The sequence below is a fragment of the Carcharodon carcharias genome (assembly GCF_017639515.1).
Source record: "Carcharodon carcharias isolate sCarCar2 chromosome X unlocalized genomic scaffold, sCarCar2.pri SUPER_X_unloc_1, whole genome shotgun sequence".
Lineage (NCBI taxonomy): Eukaryota > Metazoa > Chordata > Chondrichthyes > Lamniformes > Lamnidae > Carcharodon > Carcharodon carcharias.
This window is the reverse complement of record NW_024470864.1, coordinates 101,680-125,449: the sequence shown is the minus strand read 5'-3', so window position 1 is coordinate 125,449 and position 23,770 is coordinate 101,680. Positions and strand designations below refer to the sequence as shown.

The following is a 23,770-nucleotide window of genomic DNA, read 5'->3' as shown; positions in this document are numbered from 1 at the left end:
AGGAGCAGGGTCAGAGAGAGAGAGAGAGAGGGAAGGAGCAGGGTCAGAGGGAGAGAGAGAGAGAGAGAGAGAGGGAAGGAGCAGGGTAAGAGAGAGAGAGAGAGGGAAGGAGCAGGGTCAGAGGGAGAGAGAGAGGGAGAGGGAAGGAGCAGGGTCAGAGAGAGAGAGAGAGAGAGAGAGGGAAGGAGCAGGGTCAGAGAGAGAGAGAGAGAGGGAAGGAGCAGGGTCAGAGAGAGAGAGAGAGAGAGAGAGAGAGGGAAGGAGCAGGGTCAGAGAGAGAGAGAGAGAGAGAGAGAGAGAGAAGGAGCAGGGTCAGAGAGAGAGAGAGAGAGAGAGGGAAGGAGCAGGGTCAGAGAGAGAGAGAGAGAGAGAGGGAAGGAGCAGGGTCAGAGAGAGAGAGAGAGAGAGAGAGAGGGAAGGAGCAGGGTCAGAGAGAGAGAGAGAGAGAGAGAGGGAAGGAGCAGGGTCAGAGGGAGAGAGAGAGAGGGAAGGAGCAGGGTCAGAGAGAGAGAGAGAGAGAGAGGGAAGGAGCAGGGTCAGAGAGAGAGAGAGAGAGAGAGGGAAGGAGCAGGGTCAGAGAGAGAGAGAGAGAGGGAAGGAGCAGGGTCAGAGAGAGAGAGAGAGAGAGAGAGGGAAGGAGCAGGGTCAGAGAGAGAGAGAGAGAGAGGGAAGGAGCAGGGTCAGAGAGAGAGAGAGAGTGAGAGAAGGAGCAGGGTCAGAGAGAGAGAGAGAGAGAGAGAGGGAAGGAGCAGGGTCAGAGAGAGAGAGAGAGAGAGAGGGAAGGAGCAGGGTCAGAGAGAGAGAGAGAGAGAGAGAGAGAGGGAAGGAGCAGGGTCAGAGAGAGAGAGAGAGAGAGAGAGGGAAGGAGCAGGGTCAGAGAGAGAGAGAGAGAGAGAGGGAAGGAGCAGGGTAAGAGAGAGAGAGAGAGGGAAGGAGCAGGGTCAGAGGGAGAGAGAGAGAGAGAGGGAAGGAGCAGGGTAAGAGAGAGAGAGAGAGGGAAGGAGCAGGGTCAGAGGGAGAGAGAGAGAGAGAGGGAAGGAGCAGGGTCAGAGAGAGAGAGAGAGAGAGAGAGGGAAGGAGCAGGGTCAGAGAGAGAGAGAGAGAGGGAAGGAGCAGGGTCAGAGAGAGAGAGAGAGAGAGAGAGGGAAGGAGCAGGGTCAGAGAGAGAGAGAGAGAGAGAGAGAGGGAAGGAGCAGGGTCAGAGAGAGAGAGAGAGAGAGAGAGGGAAGGAGCAGGGTCAGAGAGAGAGAGAGAGAGAGAGGGAAGGAGCAGGGTCAGAGAGAGAGAGAGAGAGGGAGAGGGAAGGAGCAGGGTCAGAGAGAGAGAGAGAGAGAGAGAGAGAGGGAAGGAGCAGGGTCAGAGAGAGAGAGAGAGAGAGAGGGAAGGAGCAGGGTCAGAGAGAGAGAGAGAGAGGGAAGGAGCAGGGTCAGAGAGAGAGAGAGAGAGAGAGAGAGGGAAGGAGCAGGGTCAGAGAGAGAGAGAGAGAGAGGGAAGGAGCAGGGTCAGAGAGAGAGAGAGAGAGGGAAGGAGCAGGGTCAGAGAGAGAGAGAGAGTGAGAGAAGGAGCAGGGTCAGAGAGAGAGAGAGAGAGAGAGAGGGAAGGAGCAGGGTCAGAGAGAGAGAGAGAGAGAGGGAAGGAGCAGGGTCAGAGAGAGAGAGAGAGAGAGAGGGAAGGAGCAGGGTCAGAGAGAGAGAGAGAGAGAGGGAAGGAGCAGGGTCAGAGAGAGAGAGAGAGAGAGAGGGAAGGAGCAGGGTCAGAGGGAGAGAGAGAGAGAGGGAAGGAGCAGGGTCAGAGAGAGAGAGAGAGAGAGGGAAGGAGCAGGGTCAGAGAGAGAGAGAGAGAGAGAGGGAGAAGGAGCAGGGTCAGAGAGAGAGAGAGAGAGAGAGGGAAGGAGCAGGGTCAGAGAGAGAGAGAGAGAGAGAGAGGGAAGGAGCAGGGTCAGAGAGAGAGAGAGAGAGAGAGAGAGGGAAGGAGCAGGGTCAGAGAGAGAGAGAGAGAGAGGGAAGGAGCAGGGTCAGAGGAGAGAGAGAGAGAGAGAGGGAAGGAGCAGGGTCAGAGAGAGAGAGAGAGAGAGAGAGAGGGAAGGAGCAGGGTCAGAGGGAGAGAGAGAGAGAGAGAGGGAAGGAGCAGGGTCAGAGGGAGAGAGAGAGAGAGAGAGGGAAGGAGCAGGGTCAGAGAGAGAGAGAGAGAGAGAGAGAGGGAAGGAGCAGGGTCAGAGAGAGAGAGAGAGAGAGAGGGAAGGAGCAGGGTCAGAGGGAGAGAGAGAGAGAGAGAGAGAGGGAAGGAGCAGGGTAAGAGAGAGAGAGAGAGAGAGAGGGAAGGAGCAGGGTCAGAGAGAGAGAGAGAGGGAAGGAGCAGGGTCAGAGAGAGAGAGAGAGAGAGGGAAGGAGCAGGGTCAGAGAGAGAGAGAGAGAGAGGGAGAAGGAGCAGGGTCAGAGGGAGAGAGAGAGAGAGAGGGAAGGAGCAGGGTCAGAGAGAGAGAGAGAGAGAGAGGGAAGGAGCAGGGTCAGAGAGAGAGAGAGAGAGAGAGGGAAGGAGCAGGGTCAGAGAGAGAGAGAGAGAGAGAGGGAAGGAGCAGGGTCAGAGAGAGAGAGAGAGAGAGAGGGAAGGAGCAGGGTCAGAGAGAGAGAGAGAGAGAGGGAGAAGGAGCAGGGTCAGAGAGAGAGAGAGAGAGAGGGAAGGAGCAGGGTCAGAGAGAGAGAGAGAGAGAGAGAGAGAGGGAAGGAGCAGGGTCAGAGAGAGAGAGAGAGAGAGAGAGGGAAGGAGCAGGGTCAGAGGGAGAGAGAGAGAGAGAGAGAGGGAAGGAGCAGGGTCAGAGAGAGAGAGAGAGAGAGAGGGAAGGAGCAGGGTCAGAGAGAGAGAGAGAGAGAGAGAGGGAAGGAGCAGGGTCAGAGGGAGAGAGAGAGAGAGAGAGAGAAGGAGCAGGGTCAGAGAGAGAGAGAGAGAGAGAGAGAGGGAAGGAGCAGGGTCAGAGGGAGAGAGAGAGAGGGAAGGAGCAGGGTCAGAGGGAGAGAGAGAGGGAAGGAGCAGGGTCAGAGGGAGAGAGAGAGAGAGGGAAGGAGCAGGGTCAGAGAGAGAGAGAGAGAAGGAGCAGGGTCAGAGAGAGAGAGAGGGAAGGAGCAGGGTCAGAGAGAGAGAGAGAGAAGGAGCAGGGTCAGAGAGAGAGAGAGAGAGAGAGAGGGAAGGAGCAGGGTCAGAGAGAGAGAGAGAGAGAGGGAAGGAGCAGGGTCAGAGAGAGAGAGAGAGAGAGGGAAGGAGCAGGGTCAGAGGGAGAGAGAGAGTGAGAGAAGGAGCAGGGTCAGAGAGAGAGAGAGAGAGAGGGAAGGAGCAGGGTCAGAGAGAGAGAGAGAGAGAGAGAGAGAGGGAAGGAGCAGGGTCAGAGAGAGAGAGAGAGGGAAGGAGCAGGGTCAGAGAGAGAGAGAGAGAGAGAGGGAAGGAGCAGGGTCAGAGGGAGAGAGAGAGAGAGAGGGAAGGAGCAGGGTCAGAGAGAGAGAGAGAGAGGGAAGGAGCAGGGTCAGAGAGAGAGAGAGAGAGAGGGAAGGAGCAGGGTCAGAGAGAATGAGAGAGAGAGAGAGAGAGGGAAGGAGCAGGGTCAGAGAGAGAGAGAGAGAGAGAGGGAAGGAGCAGGGTCAGAGAGAGAGAGAGAGAGGGAAGGAGCAGGGTCAGAGAGAGAGAGAGAGAGAGAGAGAGAGAGGGAAGGAGCAGGGTCAGAGAGAGAGAGAGAGAGAGAGAGAGGGAAGGAGCAGGGTCAGAGAGAGAGAGAGAGAGAGAGGGAAGGAGCAGGGTCAGAGAGAGAGAGAGAGAGGGAAGGAGCAGGGTCAGAGAGAGAGAGAGGGAAGGAGCAGGGTCAGAGAGAGAGAGAGAGGGAAGGAGCAGGGTCAGAGAGAGAGCGAGAGAGAGGGAAGGAGCAGGGTCAGAGAGAGAGAGAGAGAGGGAAGGAGCAGGGTCAGAGAGAGAGAGAGAGAGAGGGAAGGAGCAGGGTCAGAGAGAGAGAGAGAGAGAGAGGGAAGGAGCAGGGTCAGAGAGAGAGAGAGAGAGAGAGAGAGGGAAGGAGCAGGGTCAGAGAGAGAGAGAGAGAGAGAGAAGGAGCAGGGTCAGAGAGAGAGAGAGAGAGAGAGAGGGAAGGAGCAGGGTCAGAGAGAGAGAGAGAGAGAGAGGGAAGGAGCAGGGTCAGAGAGAGAGAGAGAGAGAGAGAGAGAGAGGGAAGGAGCAGGGTCAGAGAGAGAGAGAGAGAGAGAGAGAGAGGGAAGGAGCAGGGTCAGAGAGAGAGAGAGAGAGAGAGGGAAGGAGCAGGGTCAGAGAGAGAGAGAGAGAGAGAGAGAGAGGGAAGGAGCAGGGTCAGAGAGAGAGAGAGAGAGAGAGAGAGAGAGAGGGAAGGAGCAGGGTCAGAGAGAGAGAGAGGGAAGGAGCAGGGTCAGAGAGAGAGAGAGAGAGAGAGAGAGAGAGGGAAGGAGCAGGGTCAGAGAGAGAGAGAGGGAAGGAGCAGGGTCAGAGAGAGAGAGAGAGAGAGGGAAGGAGCAGGGTCAGAGAGAGAGAGAGAGAGAGAGAGAGAGGGAAGGAGCAGGGTCAGAGAGAGAGAGAGAGAGAGAGAGAGAGGGAAGGAGCAGGGTGAGAGAGAGAGAGAGAGAGGGAAGGAGCAGGGTCAGAGAGAGAGAGAGAGGGAAGGAGCAGGGTCAGAGAGAGAGAGAGAGTGAGGGAAGGAGCAGGGTCAGAGAGAGAGAGAGAGAGAGAGGGAAGGAGCAGGGTCAGAGAGAGAGAGAGAGAGGGAAGGAGCAGGGTCAGAGAGAGAGAGAGAGAGAGAGGGAAGGAGCAGGGTCAGAGAGAGAGAGAGAGGGAAGGAGCAGGGTCAGAGGGAGAGAGAGAGAGAGAGAGGGAAGGAGCAGGGTCAGAGAGAGAGAGAGAGAGAGAGAAGGAGCAGGGTCAGAGAGAGAGAGAGAGAGAGAGAAGGAGCAGGGTCAGAGAGAGAGAGAGAGAGAGGGAAGGAGCAGGGTCAGAGAGAGAGAGAGAGAGAGAGGGAAGGAGCAGGGTCAGAGAGAGAGAGAGAGAGAGAGGGAAGGAGCAGGGTCAGAGAGAGAGAGAGAGAGAGGGAAGGAGCAGGGTCAGAGAGAGAGAGAGAGAGAGAGGGAAGGAGCAGGGTCAGAGAGAGAGAGAGAGAGAGGGAAGGAGCAGGGTCAGAGAGAGAGAGAGAGAGAGAGAGGGAAGGAGCAGGGTCAGAGGGAGAGAGAGAGAGAGAGAGAGGAAGGAGCAGGGTCAGAGAGAGAGAGAGAGAGAGAGAGAAGGAGCAGGGTCAGAGAGAGAGAGAGAGAGAGAGGGAAGGAGCAGGGTCAGAGAGAGAGAGAGAGAGAGAGGGAAGGAGCAGGGTCAGAGAGAGAGAGAGAGAGAGGGAAGGAGCAGGGTCAGAGAGAGAGAGAGAGAGAGGGAAGGAGCAGGGTCAGAGAGAGAGAGAGAGTGAGAGAAGGAGCAGGGTCAGAGAGAGAGAGAGAGAGAGGGAAGGAGCAGGGTCAGAGAGAGAGAGAGAGAGAGAGAGAGGGAAGGAGCAGGGTCAGAGAGAGAGAGAGAGGGAAGGAGCAGGGTCAGAGAGAGAGAGAGAGAGAGAGGGAAGGAGCAGGGTCAGAGGGAGAGAGAGAGAGAGAGGGAAGGAGCAGGGTCAGAGAGAGAGAGAGAGAGGGAAGGAGCAGGGTCAGAGAGAGAGAGAGAGAGAGGGAAGGAGCAGGGTCAGAGAGAATGAGAGAGAGAGAGAGAGAGGGAAGGAGCAGGGTCAGAGAGAGAGAGAGAGAGAGAGGGAAGGAGCAGGGTCAGAGAGAGAGAGAGAGAGGGAAGGAGCAGGGTCAGAGAGAGAGAGAGAGAGAGAGAGAGAGAGGGAAGGAGCAGGGTCAGAGAGAGAGAGAGAGAGAGAGAGAGGGAAGGAGCAGGGTCAGAGAGAGAGAGAGAGAGAGAGGGAAGGAGCAGGGTCAGAGAGAGAGAGAGAGAGGGAAGGAGCAGGGTCAGAGAGAGAGAGAGGGAAGGAGCAGGGTCAGAGAGAGAGAGAGAGGGAAGGAGCAGGGTCAGAGAGAGAGAGAGAGAGAGGGAAGGAGCAGGGTCAGAGAGAGAGAGAGAGAGGGAAGGAGCAGGGTCAGAGAGAGAGAGAGAGAGAGGGAAGGAGCAGGGTCAGAGAGAGAGAGAGAGAGAGAGGGAAGGAGCAGGGTCAGAGAGAGAGAGAGAGAGAGAGAGGGAAGGAGCAGGGTCAGAGAGAGAGAGAGAGAGAGAGAAGGAGCAGGGTCAGAGAGAGAGAGAGAGAGAGAGAGGGAAGGAGCAGGGTCAGAGAGAGAGAGAGAGAGAGAGAGAGGGAAGGAGCAGGGTCAGAGAGAGAGAGAGAGAGAGAGAGAGAGAGGGAAGGAGCAGGGTCAGAGAGAGAGAGAGAGAGAGAGAGAGGGAAGGAGCAGGGTCAGAGAGAGAGAGAGAGAGAGAGGGAAGGAGCAGGGTCAGAGAGAGAGAGAGAGAGAGAGAGAGGGAAGGAGCAGGGTCAGAGAGAGAGAGAGAGAGAGAGAGAGAGAGGGAAGGAGCAGGGTCAGAGAGAGAGAGAGGGAAGGAGCAGGGTCAGAGAGAGAGAGAGAGAGAGAGAGAGAGAGGGAAGGAGCAGGGTCAGAGAGAGAGAGAGGGAAGGAGCAGGGTCAGAGAGAGAGAGAGAGAGAGGGAAGGAGCAGGGTCAGAGAGAGAGAGAGAGAGAGAGAGAGGGAAGGAGCAGGGTCAGAGAGAGAGAGAGAGAGAGAGAGAGAGGGAAGGAGCAGGGTCAGAGAGAGAGAGAGAGAGGGAAGGAGCAGGGTCAGAGAGAGAGAGAGAGGGAAGGAGCAGGGTCAGAGAGAGAGAGAGAGTGAGGGAAGGAGCAGGGTCAGAGAGAGAGAGAGAGAGAGAGGGAAGGAGCAGGGTCAGAGAGAGAGAGAGAGAGGGAAGGAGCAGGGTCAGAGAGAGAGAGAGAGAGAGAGGGAAGGAGCAGGGTCAGAGAGAGAGAGAGAGGGAAGGAGCAGGGTCAGAGGGAGAGAGAGAGAGAGAGAGGGAAGGAGCAGGGTCAGAGAGAGAGAGAGAGAGAGAGAAGGAGCAGGGTCAGAGAGAGAGAGAGAGAGAGAGAAGGAGCAGGGTCAGAGAGAGAGAGAGAGAGAGGGAAGGAGCAGGGTCAGAGAGAGAGAGAGAGAGAGAGGGAAGGAGCAGGGTCAGAGAGAGAGAGAGAGAGAGAGAAGGAGCAGGGTCAGAGAGAGAGAGAGAGAGAGAGAAGGAGCAGGGTCAGAGAGAGAGAGAGAGAGAGGGAAGGAGCAGGGTCAGAGAGAGAGAGAGAGAGAGAGGGAAGGAGCAGGGTCAGAGAGAGAGAGAGAGAGAGGGAAGGAGCAGGGTCAGAGAGAGAGAGAGAGAGAGAGAGGGAAGGAGCAGGGTCAGAGGGAGAGAGAGAGAGAGAGAGAGGGAAGGAGCAGGGTCAGAGAGAGAGAGAGAGAGAGAGAGAGGGAAGGAGCAGGGTCAGAGGGAGAGAGAGAGAGAGAGAGAGGGAAGGAGCAGGGTCAGAGGGAGAGAGAGAGAGAGAGAGAGGGAAGGAGCAGGGTCAGAGAGAGAGAGAGAGAGAGGGAAGGAGCAGGGTCAGAGGGAGAGAGAGAGAGAGGGAAGGAGCAGGGTCAGAGGGAGAGAGAGAGAGGGAAGGAGCAGGGTCAGAGGGAGAGAGAGAGAGAGGGAAGGAGCAGGGTCAGAGAGAGAGAGAGAGAGAGGGAAGGAGCAGGGTCAGAGAGAGAGAGAGAGAGAGGGAAGGAGCAGGGTCAGAGGGAGAGAGAGAGGGAAGGAGCAGGGTCAGAGAGAGAGAGAGAGAGAGAGAGAGGGAAGGAGCAGGGTCAGAGAGAGAGAGAGAGAGAGAGAGAGGGAAGGAGCAGGGTAAGAGAGAGAGAGAGAGAGGGAAGGAGCAGGGTCAGAGGGAGAGAGAGAGAGAGGGAAGGAGCAGGGTCAGAGAGAGAGAGAGAGAGAGGGAAGGAGCAGGGTAAGAGAGAGGGAAGGAGCAGGGTCAGAGGGAGAGAGAGAGGGAAGGAGCAGGGTCAGAGAGAGAGAGAGAGAGAGAGAGAGGGAAGGAGCAGGGTCAGAGGGAGAGAGAGAGAGAGGGAAGGAGCAGGGTCAGAGAGAGAGAGAGAGAGAGAGAGGGAAGGAGCAGGGTCAGAGGGAGAGAGAGGGAAGGAGCAGGGTCAGAGAGAGAGAGAGGGAAGGAGCAGGGTCAGAGAGAGAGAGAGAGAGAGGGAAGGAGCAGGGTCAGAGAGAGAGAGAGAGAGAGAGAGAGAGGGAAGGAGCAGGGTCAGAGAGAGAGAGAGAGAGAGAGAGAGAGGGAAGGAGCAGGGTCAGAGAGAGAGAGAGAGAGGGAAGGAGCAGGGTCAGAGAGAGAGAGAGAGAGAGAGGGAAGGAGCAGGGTCAGAGAGAGAGAGAGAGGGAAGGAGCAGGGTCAGAGGAGAGAGAGAGAGAGAGGGAAGGAGCAGGGTCAGAGAGAGAGAGAGAGAGAGAAGGAGCAGGGTCAGAGAGAGAGAGAGAGAGAGAGACTGGATCAGGGTCAGAGAGAGAGAGAGAGAGACTGGATCAGGGTCAGAGAGAGAGAGAGAGAGACTGGATCAGGGTCAGAGAGAGAGAGAGAGAGAGAGAAGGAGCAGGGTCAGAGAGAGAGAGAGAGAGAGAGGAAGGAGCAGGGTCAGAGAGAGAGAGAGAGAGAGGGAAGGAGCAGGGTCAGAGAGAGAGAGAGAGAGAGAGGAAGGAGCAGGGTCAGAGAGAGAGAGAGAGAGAGGGAAGGAGCAGGGTCAGAGAGAGAGAGAGAGAGAGAGAGGGAAGGAGCAGGGTCAGAGGGAGAGAGAGAGAGAGAGAGAGGGAAGGAGCAGGGTCAGAGAGAGAGAGAGAGAGAGAGAGAGGGAAGGAGCAGGGTCAGAGGGAGAGAGAGAGAGAGAGAGAGGGAAGGAGCAGGGTCAGAGGGAGAGAGAGAGAGAGAGAGAGGGAAGGAGCAGGGTCAGAGAGAGAGAGAGAGAGAGGGAAGGAGCAGGGTCAGAGGGAGAGAGAGAGAGAGGGAAGGAGCAGGGTCAGAGGGAGAGAGAGAGAGGGAAGGAGCAGGGTCAGAGGGAGAGAGAGAGAGAGGGAAGGAGCAGGGTCAGAGAGAGAGAGAGAGAGAGGGAAGGAGCAGGGTCAGAGAGAGAGAGAGAGAGAGGGAAGGAGCAGGGTCAGAGGGAGAGAGAGAGGGAAGGAGCAGGGTCAGAGAGAGAGAGAGAGAGAGAGAGAGGGAAGGAGCAGGGTCAGAGAGAGAGAGAGAGAGAGAGAGAGGGAAGGAGCAGGGTAAGAGAGAGAGAGAGAGAGGGAAGGAGCAGGGTCAGAGGGAGAGAGAGAGAGAGGGAAGGAGCAGGGTCAGAGAGAGAGAGAGAGAGAGGGAAGGAGCAGGGTAAGAGAGAGGGAAGGAGCAGGGTCAGAGGGAGAGAGAGAGGGAAGGAGCAGGGTCAGAGAGAGAGAGAGAGAGAGAGAGAGGGAAGGAGCAGGGTCAGAGGGAGAGAGAGAGAGAGGGAAGGAGCAGGGTCAGAGAGAGAGAGAGAGAGAGAGAGGGAAGGAGCAGGGTCAGAGGGAGAGAGAGAGAGAGAGAGAGGGAAGGAGCAGGGTCAGAGGGAGAGAGAGAGAGAGAGAGAGAGAGGGAAGGAGCAGGGTCAGAGAGAGAGAGAGAGAGAGAGAGAGGGAAGGAGCAGGGTCAGAGAGAGAGAGAGAGAGAGAGAGGGAAGGAGCAGGGTCAGAGAGAGAGAGAGAGAGAGAGAGAGAGAGGGAAGGAGCAGGGTCAGAGAGAGAGAGAGAGAGAGAGAGAGAGAGAGGGAAGGAGCAGGGTCAGAGAGAGAGAGAGAGAGGGAAGGAGCAGGGTCAGAGAGAGAGAGAGAGAGAGAGGGAAGGAGCAGGGTCAGAGGGAGAGAGAGAGAGAGGGAAGGAGCAGGGTAAGAGAGAGAGAGAGAGGGAAGGAGCAGGGTCAGAGGGAGAGAGAGAGGGAAGGAGCAGGGTCAGAGAGAGAGAGAGAGAAGGAGCAGGGTCAGAGAGAGAGAGAGAGAGAGAGAGGGAAGGAGCAGGGTCAGAGAGAGAGAGAGAGAGAGAGAGAGGGAAGGAGCAGGGTCAGAGGGAGAGAGAGAGGGAAGGAGCAGGGTCAGAGAGAGAGAGAGAGAGAGAGAGAGAGGGAAGGAGCAGGGTCAGAGGGAGAGAGAGAGAGAGAGAGACAGGGTGGAGTTGCAAAGTCCGTGTAGGTGAACGGGAGAGAGAGCGAGACGGAGACACAAGGGGAAAGAGGAAGGGAGGGCAGAGAAAGAGAGAGGGAAGAAGGAGGATCCAGTGGGGAGGGTTGTGGAGGGGAGGAGGCTGTGAGGAGGGAAGAGGGGTCACTCACCTTACCAGATTCAATGAGAGGTAGACTCTGTGGTGCTCCGCGTTCCACCAGCCTGACTCTGTGGGGAAGACATCTCCATGAGGACCTGCTCCGGCAACCCACTCACCCCTCCCCACCCCACCCAGTAACCAGCCTGTAAACAGGATCCTCATTGCTTCCCTGAAACCTAGGCCCAATGTCACCCGAAGAAGCCCAAAACGTGGCCGCTGTCGAGGGAGAGCCGCACTGTGGGAGGGTCAGCGCTGAGGGAGAGCCGCACTGTCGGAGGGTCAGCGCTGAGGGAGAGCCGCACTGTAGGAGGGTCAGTGCTGAGGGAGTGCCGCACTGTCGGAGGGTCAGCGCTGAGGGAGAGCCGCACTGTCGGAGGGTCAGTGCTGAGGGAGAGCCGCACTGTCGGAGGGTCAGCGCTGAGGGAGAGCCGCACTGTGGGAGGGTCAGCGCTGAGGGAGAGCCGCACTGTCGGAGGGTCAGTGCTGAGGGAGAGCCGCACTGTGGGAGGGTCAGCGCTGAGGGAGAGCCGCACTGTCGGAGGGTCAGCTTTGAGGGAGAGCCGCACTGTGGGAGGGTCAGCGCTGAGGGAGAGCCGCACTGTGGGAGGGTCAGCGCTGAGGGAGAGCCGCACTGTGGGAGGGTCAGTGCTGAGGGAGAGCCGCACTGTCGGAGGGTCAGCGCTGAGGGAGAGCCGCACTGTGGGAGGGTCAGTACTGAGGGAGAGCCGCACTGTCGGAGGGTCAGTGCTGAGGGAGAGCCGCACTGTCGGAGGGTCAGCGCTGAGGGAGAGCCGCACTGTCGGAGGGTCAGCGCTGAGGGAGAGCCGCACTGTGGGAGGGTCAGCGCTGAGGGAGAGCCGCACTGTGGGAGGGTCAGTGCTGAGGGAGAGCCGCACTGTCGGAGGGTCAGCGCTGAGGGAGAGCCGCACTGTGGGAGGGTCAGCGCTGAGGGAGAGCCGCACTGTCGGAGGGTCAGTGCTGAGGGAGAGCCGCACTGTGGGAGGGTCAGCGCTGAGGGAGAGCCGCACTGTCGGAGGGTCAGCGCTGAGGGAGAGCCGCACTGTCGGAGGGTCAGCGCTGAGGGAGAGCCGCACTGTCGGAGGGTCAGCGCTGAGGGAGAGCCGCACTGTGGGAGGGTCAGTGCTGAGGGAGAGCCGCACTGTCGGAGGGTCAGTGCTGAGGGAGAGCCGCACTGTCGGAGGGTCAGCGCTGAGGGAGAGCCGCACTGTCGGAGGGTCAGCGCTGAGGGAGAGCCGCACTGCGGGAGGGTCAGCGCTGAGGGAGAGCCGCACTGTGGGAGGGTCAGTGCTGAGGGAGAGCCGCACTGTCGGAGGGTCAGCGCTGAGGGAGAGCCGCACTGTGGGAGGGTCAGCGCTGAGGGAGAGCCGCACTGTCGGAGGGTCAGTGCTGAGGGAGAGCCGCACTGTGGGAGGGTCAGCGCTGAGGGAGAGCCGCACTGTCGGAGGGTCGGTGCTGAGGGAGCGGCGCACTGTCGGAGGGTCAGTGCTGAGGGAGAGCCGCACTGTCGGAGGGTCAGCGCTGAGGGAGAGCCGCACTGTGGGAGGATCAGTGCTGAGGGAGCGCCGCATAGTCGGAGGGTCAGCGCTGAGGGAGTGCCGCACTGTGGGAGGGTCGGTACTGAGGGAGAGCCGCATAGTCGGAGGGTCAGCGCTGAGGGAGTGCCGCACTGTCGGAGGGTCAGTGCTGAGGGAGTGCCGCACTGTCGGAGGGTCAGCGCTGAGGGAGAGCCGCACTGTGGGAGGATCAGTGCTGAGGGAGCGCCGCATAGTCGGAGGGTCAGCGCTGAGGGAGAGCCGCACTGTCGGAGGGTCAGTGCTGAGGGAGAGCCGCACTGTGGGAGGGTCAGTGCTGAGGGAGAGCCGCACTGTGGGAGGGTCAGCGCTGAGGGGGTGCCGCACTGTCGGAGGGTCAGTGCTGAGGGTGAGCCGCACTGTCGGAGGGTCAGCGCTGAGGGAGTGCTGCACTGCCAGAGAGTCTGTCCCCTGCTCTGTGTGTGTCCCTACCTGTCATGGCGTAGTGCCTTCAAGTCCACGTAGACCGTTGTTGGGTCAGGTCCTGAGGTTCCCTGTAAACAAAGTGACAGAGTTACCTTGCTGGCTTGCGTTACCCCAGGGGACGGAATGGGATAGGAACAGCCACTGTGACGTCAAGTGATGCCAGGGAGAAGTACCTGTGCTTCACCTCCTCAGAGACTTTCTCCACCCACTTCTCCCCCCCACTCCCTGTGTTTCTGTCATGACACTGACCACCCATCTCCGCAGCTCAATGTTTATCATGGAAACCTCTCATGTAAACATGTCACGGTGCAGGGACACCCTCCGGCCAGCGGTGGAGCTGCAGCCCCCCTCCCACCAACGCTGCCTATGCTGGGAGTCATCCCTCCTCCCCTTGCATTCCACTCGTCTCCGCGCCTCAACAATCGTAGCCCTTTATCGTAAACATACCCACCCCCACCCCCAACCCCCAACCAGCGCACCCCCACCCTCCGTTGTTACATGGGACCCTCCTGCTATGTGTGGGGGGTGGGGAGGGGGGTCTCAGCATCACCGACCGGGCCCTGGCACTGACCACTGGCACAGTGACCGGGCTCTGGCACTGACCACTGTCGCTGTACTGGGCTGCGGGTATTGACCGACCCCCCCCTCAAACTGACCGGGCGCTGGCACTGGCTGACCGGTCCCTGGCGCTGACCACTGGCACAGTGACCGGGCTCTGGCACTGACCACTGTCGCTGTACTGGGCTGCGGGTATTGACCGACCCCCCCCTCAAACTGACCGGGCGCTGGCACTGGCTGACCGGTCCCTGGCGCTGACCACTGGCACAGTGACCGGGCTCTGGCACTGACCACTGTCGCTGTACTGGGCTGCGGGTATTGACCGACCCCCCCTCAAACTGACCGGGCGCTGGCACTGGCTGACCGGTCCCTGGCGCTGACCACTGGCACAGTGACCGGGCTCTGGCACTGACCACTGTCGCTGTACTGGGCTGCGGGTATTGACCGACCCCCCCTCAAACTGACCGGGCGCTGGCACTGGCTGACCGGTCCCTGGCGCTGACCACTGGCACAGTGACCGGGCTCTGGCACTGACCACTGTCGCTGTACTGGGCTGCGGGTATTGACCGACCCCCCCCCTCAAACTGACCGGGCGCTGGCACTGGCTGACCGGTCCCTGGCGCTGACCACTGGCACAGTGACCGGGCTCTGGCACTGACCACTGTCGCTGTACTGGGCTGCGGGTATTGACCGACCCCCCCCTCAAACTGACCGGGCGCTGGCACTGGCTGACCGGTCCCTGGCGCTGACCACTGGCACAGAGACCGGGCTCTGGCACTGACCACTGTCGCTGTACTGGGCTGCGGGTATTGACCGACCCCCCTCAAACTGACCGGGCGCTGGCACTTACCTGTAAACAGATGGCGATGTTGACCCGCGATCCGAAGGTGGTACTGACCGCCCTGGGCGACAACCCCAGGTCCTTGAAGAGCTTGGAGAAGGACTGGGTCAGTGAGATCCGGGCCCTCTCCTCTGCGACCACCACGCAGGTCCGGACACACGACAGGTTCACCCCCCGAGCCTGGCAGTGGACACAAACAGGGCACCTTTAGATCAGGTCCACCCGTCTGACCCGTTAGATCCACCGATCTAACTAACTGACCGACCGAACGAACCAATCGACTGACCGGTCAAAGGTGGGGATGGGGTGAGGAGGAGTGCGGGATGGAGTGGAGGGGGTGGGCGGGGGGTGGGGGGAAGAGGAAGGGACGAGGAGGAATGAGTGGAGGGGGAGAGGGGGCAAAGAGAAGGGAGGAGGGGGAGAGAAAGGAGGGTGTGGGGAGAGGGGAGGATTTGAGGAGGAGTGTGGGTGGATGGTATGGGGGTCAACAAGGGTTGAATGGGGAGAGGGATGTGTGGGGAGGGGGGTGTGTGGGGAGAGGGGGTGTGTGGGGAGAGGGGTGTGTGGGGAGAGGGGGGAGGGGGGTGTGTGGGGAGAGGGGGTGTGTGGGGAGAGGGGTGTGTGGGGAGAGTGGGGAGGGGGGTGTGTGGGGAGAATGGGGAGAGGGGTGTGTGGGGAGAGGGGGTGTGTGGGGAGAGCGGGTGTGTGGGGAGAGCGGGTGTGTGGGGAGAGCGGGTGTGTGGGGAGAGGGGGTGTGTGGGGAGAGGGGGTGTGTGGGGAGAGGGGGTGTGTGGGGAGAGGGGGTGTGTGGGGAGAGGGGGTGTGTGGGGAGAGGGGGTGTGTGGGGAGAGGGGGTGTGTGGGGAGAATGGGGAGAGGGGTGTGTGGGGAGAGGGGGTGTGTGGGGAGAATGGGGAGAGGGGTGTGTGGGGAGAATGGGGAGAGGGGTGTGTGGGGAGAGTGGGGAGGGGGTGTGTGGGGAGAGGGTGTGTGGGGAGAGGGGGTGTGTGGGGAGAGGGGTGTGTGGGGAGAGTGGGGAGGGGGGTGTGTGGGGAGAGGGTGTGTGGGGAGAGGGGTGTGTGGGGAGAGGGGGTGTGTGGGGAGAATGGGGAGAGGGGTGTGTGGGGAGAGGGGGTGTGTGGGGAGAGTGGGGAGGGGGGTGTGTGGGGAGAGGGTGTGTGGGGAGAGGGGGTGTGTGGGGAGAGGGGGTGTGTGGGGAGAGGGGGTGTGTGGGGAGAGGGGGTGTGTGGGGAGAATGGGGAGAGGGGTGTGTGGGGAGAGGGGGTGTGTGGGGAGAGCGGGTGTGTGGGGAGAGGGGGTGTGTGGGGAGAGGGGGTGTGTGGGGAGAGGGGTGTGTGGGGAGAGTGGGGAGGGGGGTGTGTGGGGAGAGGGGTGTGTGGGGAGAGGGGTGTGTGGGGAGAGCGGGTGTGTGGGGAGAGGGGGTGTGTGGGGAGAGTGGGGAGGGGGGTGTGTGGGGAGAGGGTGTGTGGGGAGAGGGGTGTGTGGGGAGAGTGGGGAGGGGGGTGTGTGGGGAGAGGGTGTGTGGGGAGAGGGGTGTGTGGGGAGAGGGTGTGTGGGGAGAGGGGGTGTGTGGGGAGAATGGGGAGAGGGTGTGTGGGGAGAGTGGGGAGGGGGTGTGTGGGGAGAGTGGGGAGGGGGTGTTTGGGAGAGGGGGTGTGTGGGGAGAATGGGGAGGGGGTGTTTGGGGAGAATGGGGAGGGGGTGTGTGGGGAGAATGGGGAGGGGGTGTTTGGGGAGAATGGGGAGGGGGTGTGTGGGGAGAATGGGGAGGGGGTGTTTGGGGAGAATGGGGAGGGGGTGTGTGGGGAGAATGGGGAGAGGGGTGTGTGGGGAGAGGGGTGTGTGGGGAGAGGGGTGTGTGGGGAGAGCGGGTGTGTGGGGAGAGGGGGTGTGTGGGGAGAGCGGGTGTGTGGGGAGAGGGGGTGTGTGGGGAGAGGGGTGTGTGGGGAGAGGGGGTGTGTGGGGAGAGGGGTGTGTGGGGAGAGGGGTGTGTGGGGAGAGAGCGGGTGTGTGGGGAGAGCGGGTGTGTGGGGAGAGGGGGTGTGTGGGGAGAGGGGGTGTGTGGGGAGAGGGGTGTGTGGGGAGAGGGGTGTGTGGGGAGAGCGGGTGTGTGGGGAGAGGGGGTGTGTGGGGAGAGGGGTGTGTGGGGAGAGGGGGTGTGTGGGGAGAGGGGTGTGTGGGGAGAGGGGTGTGTGGGGAGAGGGGTGTGTGGGGAGAGGGGGTGTGTGGGGAGAGGGGTGTGTGGGGAGAGGGGGTGTGTGGGGAGAGGGGCTGTGTGGGGAGAGGGGTGTGTGGGGAGAATGGGGAGGGGGTGTGTGGGGAGAGGGGTGTGTGGGGAGAATGGGGAGGGGGTGTTTGGGGAGAATGGGGAGGGGGTGTGTGGGGAGAATGGGGAGGGGGTGTTTGGGGAGAGTGGGGAGGGGGTGTTTGGGGAGAATGGGGAGGGGGTGTTTGGGGAGAATGGGGAGGGGGTGTGTGGGGAGAATGGGGAGGGGGTGTTTGGGGAGAGTGGGGAGGGGGTGTTTGGGGAGAATGGGGAGGGGGTGTTTGGGGAGAATGGGGAGGGGGTGTGTGGGGAGAATGGGGAGGGGGTGTTTGGGGAGAGTGGGGAGGGGGTGTTTGGGGAGAATGGGGAGGGGGTGTTTGGGGAGAATGGGGAGGGGGTGTGTGGGGAGAATGGGGAGGGGGTGTGCGGGGAGAATGGGGAGGGGGTGTGTGGGGAGAATGGGGAGGGGGTGTGCGGGGAGAATGGGGAGGGGGTGTTTGGGGAGAATGGGGAGGGGGTGTGCGGGGAGAATGGGGAGGGGGTGTTTGGGGAGAATGGGGAGGGGGTGTGTGGGGAGAATGGGGAGGGGGTGTTTGGGGAGAATGGGGAGGGGGTGTTTGGGAGAGGGAGTGTTTGGGGAGAATGGGGAGGGGGTGTGTGGGGAGAATGGGGAGGGGGTGTTTGGGGAGAATGGGGAGGGGGTGTGTGGGGAGAATGGGGAGGGGGTGTGTGGGGAGAATGGGGAGGGGGTGTGTGGGAGAATGGGGAGGGGGTGTGTGGGGAGAATGGGGAGGGGGTGTGTGGGGAGAATGGGGAGGGGTGTGTGGGGAGAATGGGGAGGGGGGTGTGTGGGGAGAATGGGGAGGGGGTGTTTGGGGAGAATGGGGAGGGGGTGTGTGGGGAGAATGGGGAGGGGGTGTGTGGGGGAGAATGGGGAGGGGGTGTGTGGGGAGAATGGGGAGGGGGTGTTTGGGGAGAATGGGGAGGGGGTGTTTGGGAGAGGGAGTGTTTGGGGAGAATGGGGAGGGGGTGTTTGGGGAGAATGGGGAGGGGGTGTGTGGGGAGAATGGGGAGGGGGTGTTTGGGGAGAATGGGGAGGGGGTGTGTGGGGAGAATGGGGAGGGGGTGTTTGGGGAGAATGGGGAGGGGGTGTTTGGGGAGAATGGGGAGGGGGTGTGTGGGGAGAATGGAGAGGGGGTGTGTGGGGAGAATGGGGAGGGGTGTTTGGGGAGAATGGGGAGGGGGTGTTTGGGAGAGGGAGTGTTTGGGGAGAATGGGGAGGGGGGTGTTTGGGGAGAATGGGGAGGGGGTGTGTGGGGAGAATGGGGAGGGGGGTGTTTGGGGAGAATGGGGAGGGGGTGTTTGGGGAGAATGGGGAGGGGGTGTGTGGGGAGAATGGAGAGGGGGTGTGTGGGGAGAATGGGGAGGGGGTGTGTGGGGAGAATGGGGAGGGGGTGTTTGGGGAGAAGGGGGAGGGGGTGTTTGGGAGAGGGAGTGTTTGGGGAGAATGGGGAGGGGGTGTTTGGGGAGAATGGGGAGGGGGTGTGTGGGGAGAATGGGGAGGGGGTGTTTGGGGAGAATGGGGAGGGGGTGTGTGGGGAGAATGGGGAGGGGGTGTGTGGGGAGAATGGGGAGGGGGTGTTTGGGGAGAATGGGGAGGGGGTGTGTGGGGAGAATGGGGAGGGGGTGTTTGGGGAGAATGGGGAGGGGGTGTGTGGGGAGAATGGGGAGGGGGTGTTTGGGGAGAATGGGGAGGGGGTGTGTGGGGAGAATGGGGAGGGGGTGTTTGGGGAGAATGGGGAGGGGGTGTTTGGGGAGAATGGGGAGGGGGTGTGTGGGGAGAATGGGGAGGGGGTGTGTGGGGAGAATGGGGAGGGGGTGTGTGGGGAGAATGGGGAGGGGGTGTGCGGGGAGAATGGGGAGGGGGTGTGTGGGGAGAATGGGGAGGGGGTGTGCGGGGAGAATGGGGAGGGGGTGTGTGGGGAGAATGGGGAGGGGGTGTTTGGGAGAGGAGGTGTGTGGGGAGGGGGTGTGTGGGGAGAGCGGGTGTGTGGGGAGAATGGGGAGGGGGTGTTTGGGAGAGGGGGTGTGTGGGGAGGGAGTGTTTGGGGAGAATGGGGAGGGGGTGTGTGGGGAGAATGGGGAGGGGGTGTGTGGGGAGAATGGAGAGGGGGTGTGTGGGGAGAATGGGGAGGGGGTGTGTGGGGAGAATGGAGAGGGGGTGTGTGGGGAGAATGGGGAGGGGGTGTTTGGGGAGAATGGGGAGGGGGTGTTTGGGAGAGGGAGTGTTTGGGGAGAATGGGGAGGGGGTGTTTGGGGAGAATGGGGAGGGGGTGTGTGGGGAGAATGGGGAGGGGGTGTTTGGGAGAGGGGGTGTGTGGGGAGGGGGTGTTTGGGGAGAATGGGGAGGGGTTGTTTGGGAGAGGAGGTGTGTGGGGAGGGGGTGTTTGGGGAGAATGGGGAGGGGTTGTTTGGGAGAGGAGGTGTGTGGGGAGGGGGTGTGTGGGGAGAATGGGGAGAGGGGTGTGTGGGGAGAGCGGGTGTGTGGGGAGAATGGGGAGGGGGTGTTTGGGAGAGGGGGAGAGTGGGGAGGGGGGTGTGTGGGGAGAGCGGGTGTGTGGGGAGAGCGGGTGTGTGGGGAGAATGGGGAGGGGGTGTTTGGGAGAGGGAGTGTTTGGGGAGAATGGGATGCAGGGAGACTGGGTGGGGGCCTCTCTCTCTCTCCACACTGACCTTTAGGCTCTCGGTCTGCGTCCCGAGTCCCCTTGTACACAGCTCCATCACCGAGTAAGAGCAGAAGGTGTCTCGGATCTTGTACTGACTGACAGTCGACAGCCACAGGGGGAGGTTGGTCTCCAGCTCCACCGGAGGGATCAGGATCGACTGGTGCCCGCAGTAAACCCTGCCACAAGCCACAAGGACAGTCACAATGAGCCTGTTGTGCCTCCGGAACCCTGGCCCCCGAGCGGGAACCCCGCCTCCTCCGCTGATCGGCTGCCGAAACCCTCGCCCGTGCTCTGCTGCACGCTCTCCCCAAACTTCAGCCCCTCCGAAACTCTGCTGACACCCCCCCCTCCACCCCCACACCGTGTGTCCGGACTCGCACCGAGTCCCAGTCCAGCAACACCTCCACTTTAAAATTCCCCGCCTCGGGTTCGAATCCCGACTCAGGCGAGGAGCAGGAAGAGGCCATTCAGCCCCTCGAACCTGTCCCGACACTTAATATGATCAAGGCCGATCTGATGTGGACCTCAAATCTGCATCCCCCATCTCTGTAACCTCCTCCAGCCCCTACACCCCTCCCTATCTCTGTAATCTCCTCCAGCCCCTACACCCCTCCATATCTCTGTAACCTCCTCCAGCCCCTACACCCCTCCCTATCTCTGTAACCTCCTCCAGCCCCTACACCCCTCCCTATCTCTGTAATCTCCTCCAGCCCCTACACCCCTCCCTATCTCTGTAACCTCCTCCAGCCCCTACACCCCTCCCTATCTCTGTAACCTCCTCCTCCAGCCCCTACACCCCTCCCTATCTCTGTCACCTCCTCCAGCCCCTACACCCCTCCCTATCTCTGTCACCTCCTCCAGCCCCTACAGCCCTCCCTATCTCTGTAACTTCCTCCTCCAGCCCCTACACCCCTCCCTATCTCTGTAACCTCCTCCAATCCCTACAACCCTCCCTATCTCTGTAACCTCCTCCAGCACCTACACCCCTCCCTATCTCTGTAACCTACTCCAGCACCTACACCCCTCCCTATCTCTGTAACCTCCTCCAGCCCCTACAACCCTCCCTATCTCTGTAACCTCCTCCAGCTCCCTACACCCCTCCCTATCTCTGTAACCTCCTCCAGCAACCTACAACTCTCCCTATCTCTGTAACCTCCTCCAGCCCCTACACCCCTCCCTATCTCTGTAACCTCCTCCAGCTCCCTACACCCCTCCCTATCTCTGTAACCTCCTCCAGCAACCTACAACTCTCCCTATCTCTGTAACCTCCTCCAGCCCCTACACCCCTCCCTATCTCTGTAACCTCCTCCAGCCCCTACACCCCTCCCTATCTCTGTAACCTCCTCCAGTCCCCTAAAACCCTCCCTATCTCTGTATCTCCTCCTTCCCCTACTCTGAGCTCAGGGTCGACTGTCCCTAAGATCTCCTCGTGTGACTCGGTGTCAAATCCCACCCGATCTACGTCCCTGGCAAACGGCTTGGCGTTGCCTGACCAACTCTTCCGGGCGCTCTACGGATGTGAACGCTCGTCGGCCAGGGCACTGTGCCGGCCCTCCCTCTCCGGCGAGGGTGGGGAGCTGACCACGAGGCGAGACCTACCCGCAGAGGGACCACAGCGCAAAGCCCAGGCCGCAGTAGGGATCCAGGCAGATGGAAATCTGTCGCGAAGAGTAGAGCTCGCACTGAAGCTTTATCGAGCGACACAAGGCACTGACGGCAGCGTGGGAGACCTGGGGAGGAGAGAGCAGGGCGGGGAGAGTCAGCCGGACAGTCCCAGTCCGCGTTCGACCTCCGCGTCAGCCGGTCAAACCCCTCTTCCCCACCGTTACCCTCCCCACCACACACACACTTCCTCTGCTCTTCACTCCTCCATCGCTCCCCTTCTCCCAAACTCTCTCTCTCAAGCCACAGACGCAGCGGTGTCGCCACCCGCAGATTCAGGATCCTCTGGGTGAAGGGGCCACCCCCGGCATTGTTTCAACCCGCTCATTGCACGCGTCGGAGAGAGAGAGAGAGAGAGAGAGAGAGAGAGAGAGCGTGAGTGAGTGAGGGAGGGGGCTGGAGAGAGTGGACAGGGAGAAACTGGTGTCGGCCGCAGAAGGATCGAGAACGTGGGGGGTGCTGATATGGAGTGACCCACGTCAACGTCACGTGAGGAAAGGCTTTTTCGCGCAGCCGAGTGGTTAGGGTCTGGAACGCGCTGCCTGAGAGTGTGGGGGAGACAGGGTCAATCGAGGCGTTAGGGTCTGGAATGTGCTGCCTGAGAGTGTGGGGGAGGCAGGTTCAATCGAGGCGTTAGGGTCTGGAATGCGCTGCCTGAGAGTGTGGTGGAGACAGGGTCAATCGAGGCGTTAGGATCTGGAATGTGCTGCCTGAGAGTGTGGTGGAGACAGGGTCAATCGAGGCGTTAGGATCTGGAATGTGCTGCCTGAGAGTGTGGGGGAGACAGGTTCAATCGAGGCGTTAGGATCTGGAATGTGCTGCCTGAGAGTGTGGGGGAGACAGGGTCAATCGAGGCGTTAGGGTCAGGAATGTGCTGCCTGAGAGTGTGGGGGAGACAGGGTCAATCGAGGCGTTAGGGTCTGGAATGCGCTGCCTGAGAGTGTGGTGGAGACAGGGTCAATCGAGGCGTTAGGGTCAGGAATGTGCTGCCTGAGAGTGTGGGGGAGACAGGGTCAATCGAGGCGTTAGGGTCTGGAATGCGCTGCCTGAGAGTGTAGGAGTGTGGGCACCAGGGAGCGCAGGTGTAGGTGTTGGTGTCGAAAGTGTGTGTGTGTTTGAGCGTGCGAGCGAGCTGTGCACTCGTGTGTATCTGAGGCTCAGGGCACGGCGGTGAGAAATCACCCCTGTGCCCCCTCTACCTCCATCCCTCCCTCCCTCCCTCCGTCCCCTTTACCCTGGGGGGATTCAGGTCGATGTGACAGGTACCTTGACTCCAGTCAGCATGCCGGTGGTGGAGACACTGAAGTCCAGGTAGGCTAGCATCTCGGGCGTGGGCGGCCTGTAGATGTTGGACATCCTCCTCCTGGGCAGGTCATCTGCGGAGGAGGATAAGGAGGAGGAGGGGGAGGAAGAGCGGGATTAACACGGGTCGCACACGACGCCAGCCACGGACGGGGTGGATGCTGGGAGCATGGTTCTCCACCCACCGACCCCCACCCCCCACCCCCCCAACCCCTCTCGTGGGGGAATCTAGAGAGAGTGTTCCACAGACTGACCACCCTCTGAGAGAAGAAATTCCTCCTCGTCTCCGTCTTCAATGGGAGACCCCTTATTCTGAAACTGTGCCCCCCTCCCTCCCTCGTTCTAGATTCCCCCCACCAGTGGGGGGGAGGGGAAACATTCTCTCAGCATCCACCCTGTCAAGCACCCCCACCCCTCCTGCGACCCGCTCTCAGAATCTGATCTGTTTCAATAAGATCACCTCTCGTTCTTCTAAACTCCCAATGGGGTCCAGGGCCCAACCTGCTCAACCTTTCCCCGTGAGACAAACCCCCCCTTCGTCCCAGGGATCAGCCCAGCGAACCTTCTCCGAACGGCCCCCGATGCCAGTACGTTACCCACTCCTTTAAGTGAGGAGACCGGGACTGTCCACAGGGCTCCGGGTGGGGGTCTCACCAAGTCACCTAGAAATCCAACCGGGGGAATTCATGAGAAACTTCTCTACCCAGCGAGTGGGGGAGAATGTGGGACTCGCTCCCTCGGGGAGTGGGGGAGAACGCGGGACTCGCTCCCTCGGGGAGTGGGGGAGAACGCGGGACTCGCTCCCTCGGGGAGTGGGGGAGAATGTGGGACTCGCTCCCTCGGGGAGTGGGGGAGAACGTGGGACTCGCTCCCTCGGGGAGTGGGGGAGAACGTGGGACTCCCTCCCTCGGGGAGTGGGGGAGAACGCGGGACTCGCTCCCTCGGGGAGTGGGGGAGAACGTGGGACTCGCTCCCTCGGGGAGTGGGGGAGAACGCGGGACTCGCTCCCTCGGGGAGTGGGGGAGAACGTGGGACTCCCTCCCTCGGGGAGTGGGGGAGAACGCGGGACTCGCTCCCTCGGGGAGTGGGGGAGAACGCGGGACTCGCTCCCTCGGGGAGTGGGGGAGAACGTGGGACTCGCTCCCTCGGGGAGTGGGGGAGAACGTGGGACTCGCTCCCTCGGGGAGTGGGGGAGAACGTGGGACTCGCTCCCTCGGGGAGTGGGGGAGAATGTGGGACTCGCTCCTGCGGGGAGTGGGGGAGAACGTGGGACTCGCTCCCTCGGGGAGTGGGGGAGAACGCGGGACTCGCTCCCTCGGGGAGTGGGGGAGAATGTGGGACTCGCTCCTGCGGGGAGTGGGGGAGAACGCGGGACTCGCTCCCTCGGGGAGTGGGGGAGAACGCGGGACTCGCTCCCTCGGGGAGTGGGGGAGAACGCGGGACTCGCTCCCTCGGGGAGTGGGGGAGAACGCGGGACTCGCTCCCTCGGGGAGTGGGGGAGAACGTGGGACTCCCTCCCTCGGGGAGTGGGGGAGAACGCGGGACTCGCTCCCTCGGGGAGTGGGGGAGAACGTGGGACTCGCTCCCTCGGGGAGTGGGGGAGAACGCGGGACTCGCTCCCTCGGGGAGTGGGGGAGAACGTGGGACTCGCTCCCTCGGGGAGTGGGGGAGAACGTGGGACTCGCTCCCTCGGGGTGAATGTGGGACTCGCTCCCGTGGGGGAGAATGTGGGACTCGCTCCCTCGGGGAGAATGTGGCCACGAGGGGGAAAGAGGGATACGGTGATGGGGGTGGGGGAGATGAAGTGAGGGGCAGGAGCGGAGGCTCGTGCAGGAGCAGAAACACCAGCACGGAGGAGATGGGCCGAACGGCCTGTTTGTGTGCTGTCTGTCCTGGGCAGGCCCGTGACCTGAGTGAACTCGCCACCCCCCTACCCCACCCCCCGCCCCCTCACCTGTGTCGACGATGGTGGGCCAGCTCCGGACGTCCACTGCACTGGCTGC

General features: G+C 61.2%; 1 protein-coding gene across 1 annotated transcript in view; it reads right to left on the bottom strand.

The window, feature by feature from the left end:
* Window positions 1–23,770, bottom strand: part of LOC121275075 (disco-interacting protein 2 homolog B-like) — a 97,922-nt gene that overhangs the window by 39,004 nt on the left and 35,148 nt on the right. Inside the window, exons 11-17 of the mRNA XM_041182479.1 lie at window positions 23,722–23,770; window positions 21,732–21,841; window positions 20,403–20,533; window positions 18,811–18,979; window positions 13,801–13,971; window positions 12,399–12,460; window positions 10,385–10,442 (exon numbers count right to left, since the gene is read on the bottom strand). The exon at window positions 23,722–23,770 is cut by the window's right edge and continues 63 nt beyond it. Of these exons, the coding sequence (XP_041038413.1) occupies window positions 10,385–10,442; window positions 12,399–12,460; window positions 13,801–13,971; window positions 18,811–18,979; window positions 20,403–20,533; window positions 21,732–21,841; window positions 23,722–23,770 (750 nt within the window). The remainder of the gene's footprint in view (window positions 1–10,384; window positions 10,443–12,398; window positions 12,461–13,800; window positions 13,972–18,810; window positions 18,980–20,402; window positions 20,534–21,731; window positions 21,842–23,721) is intronic.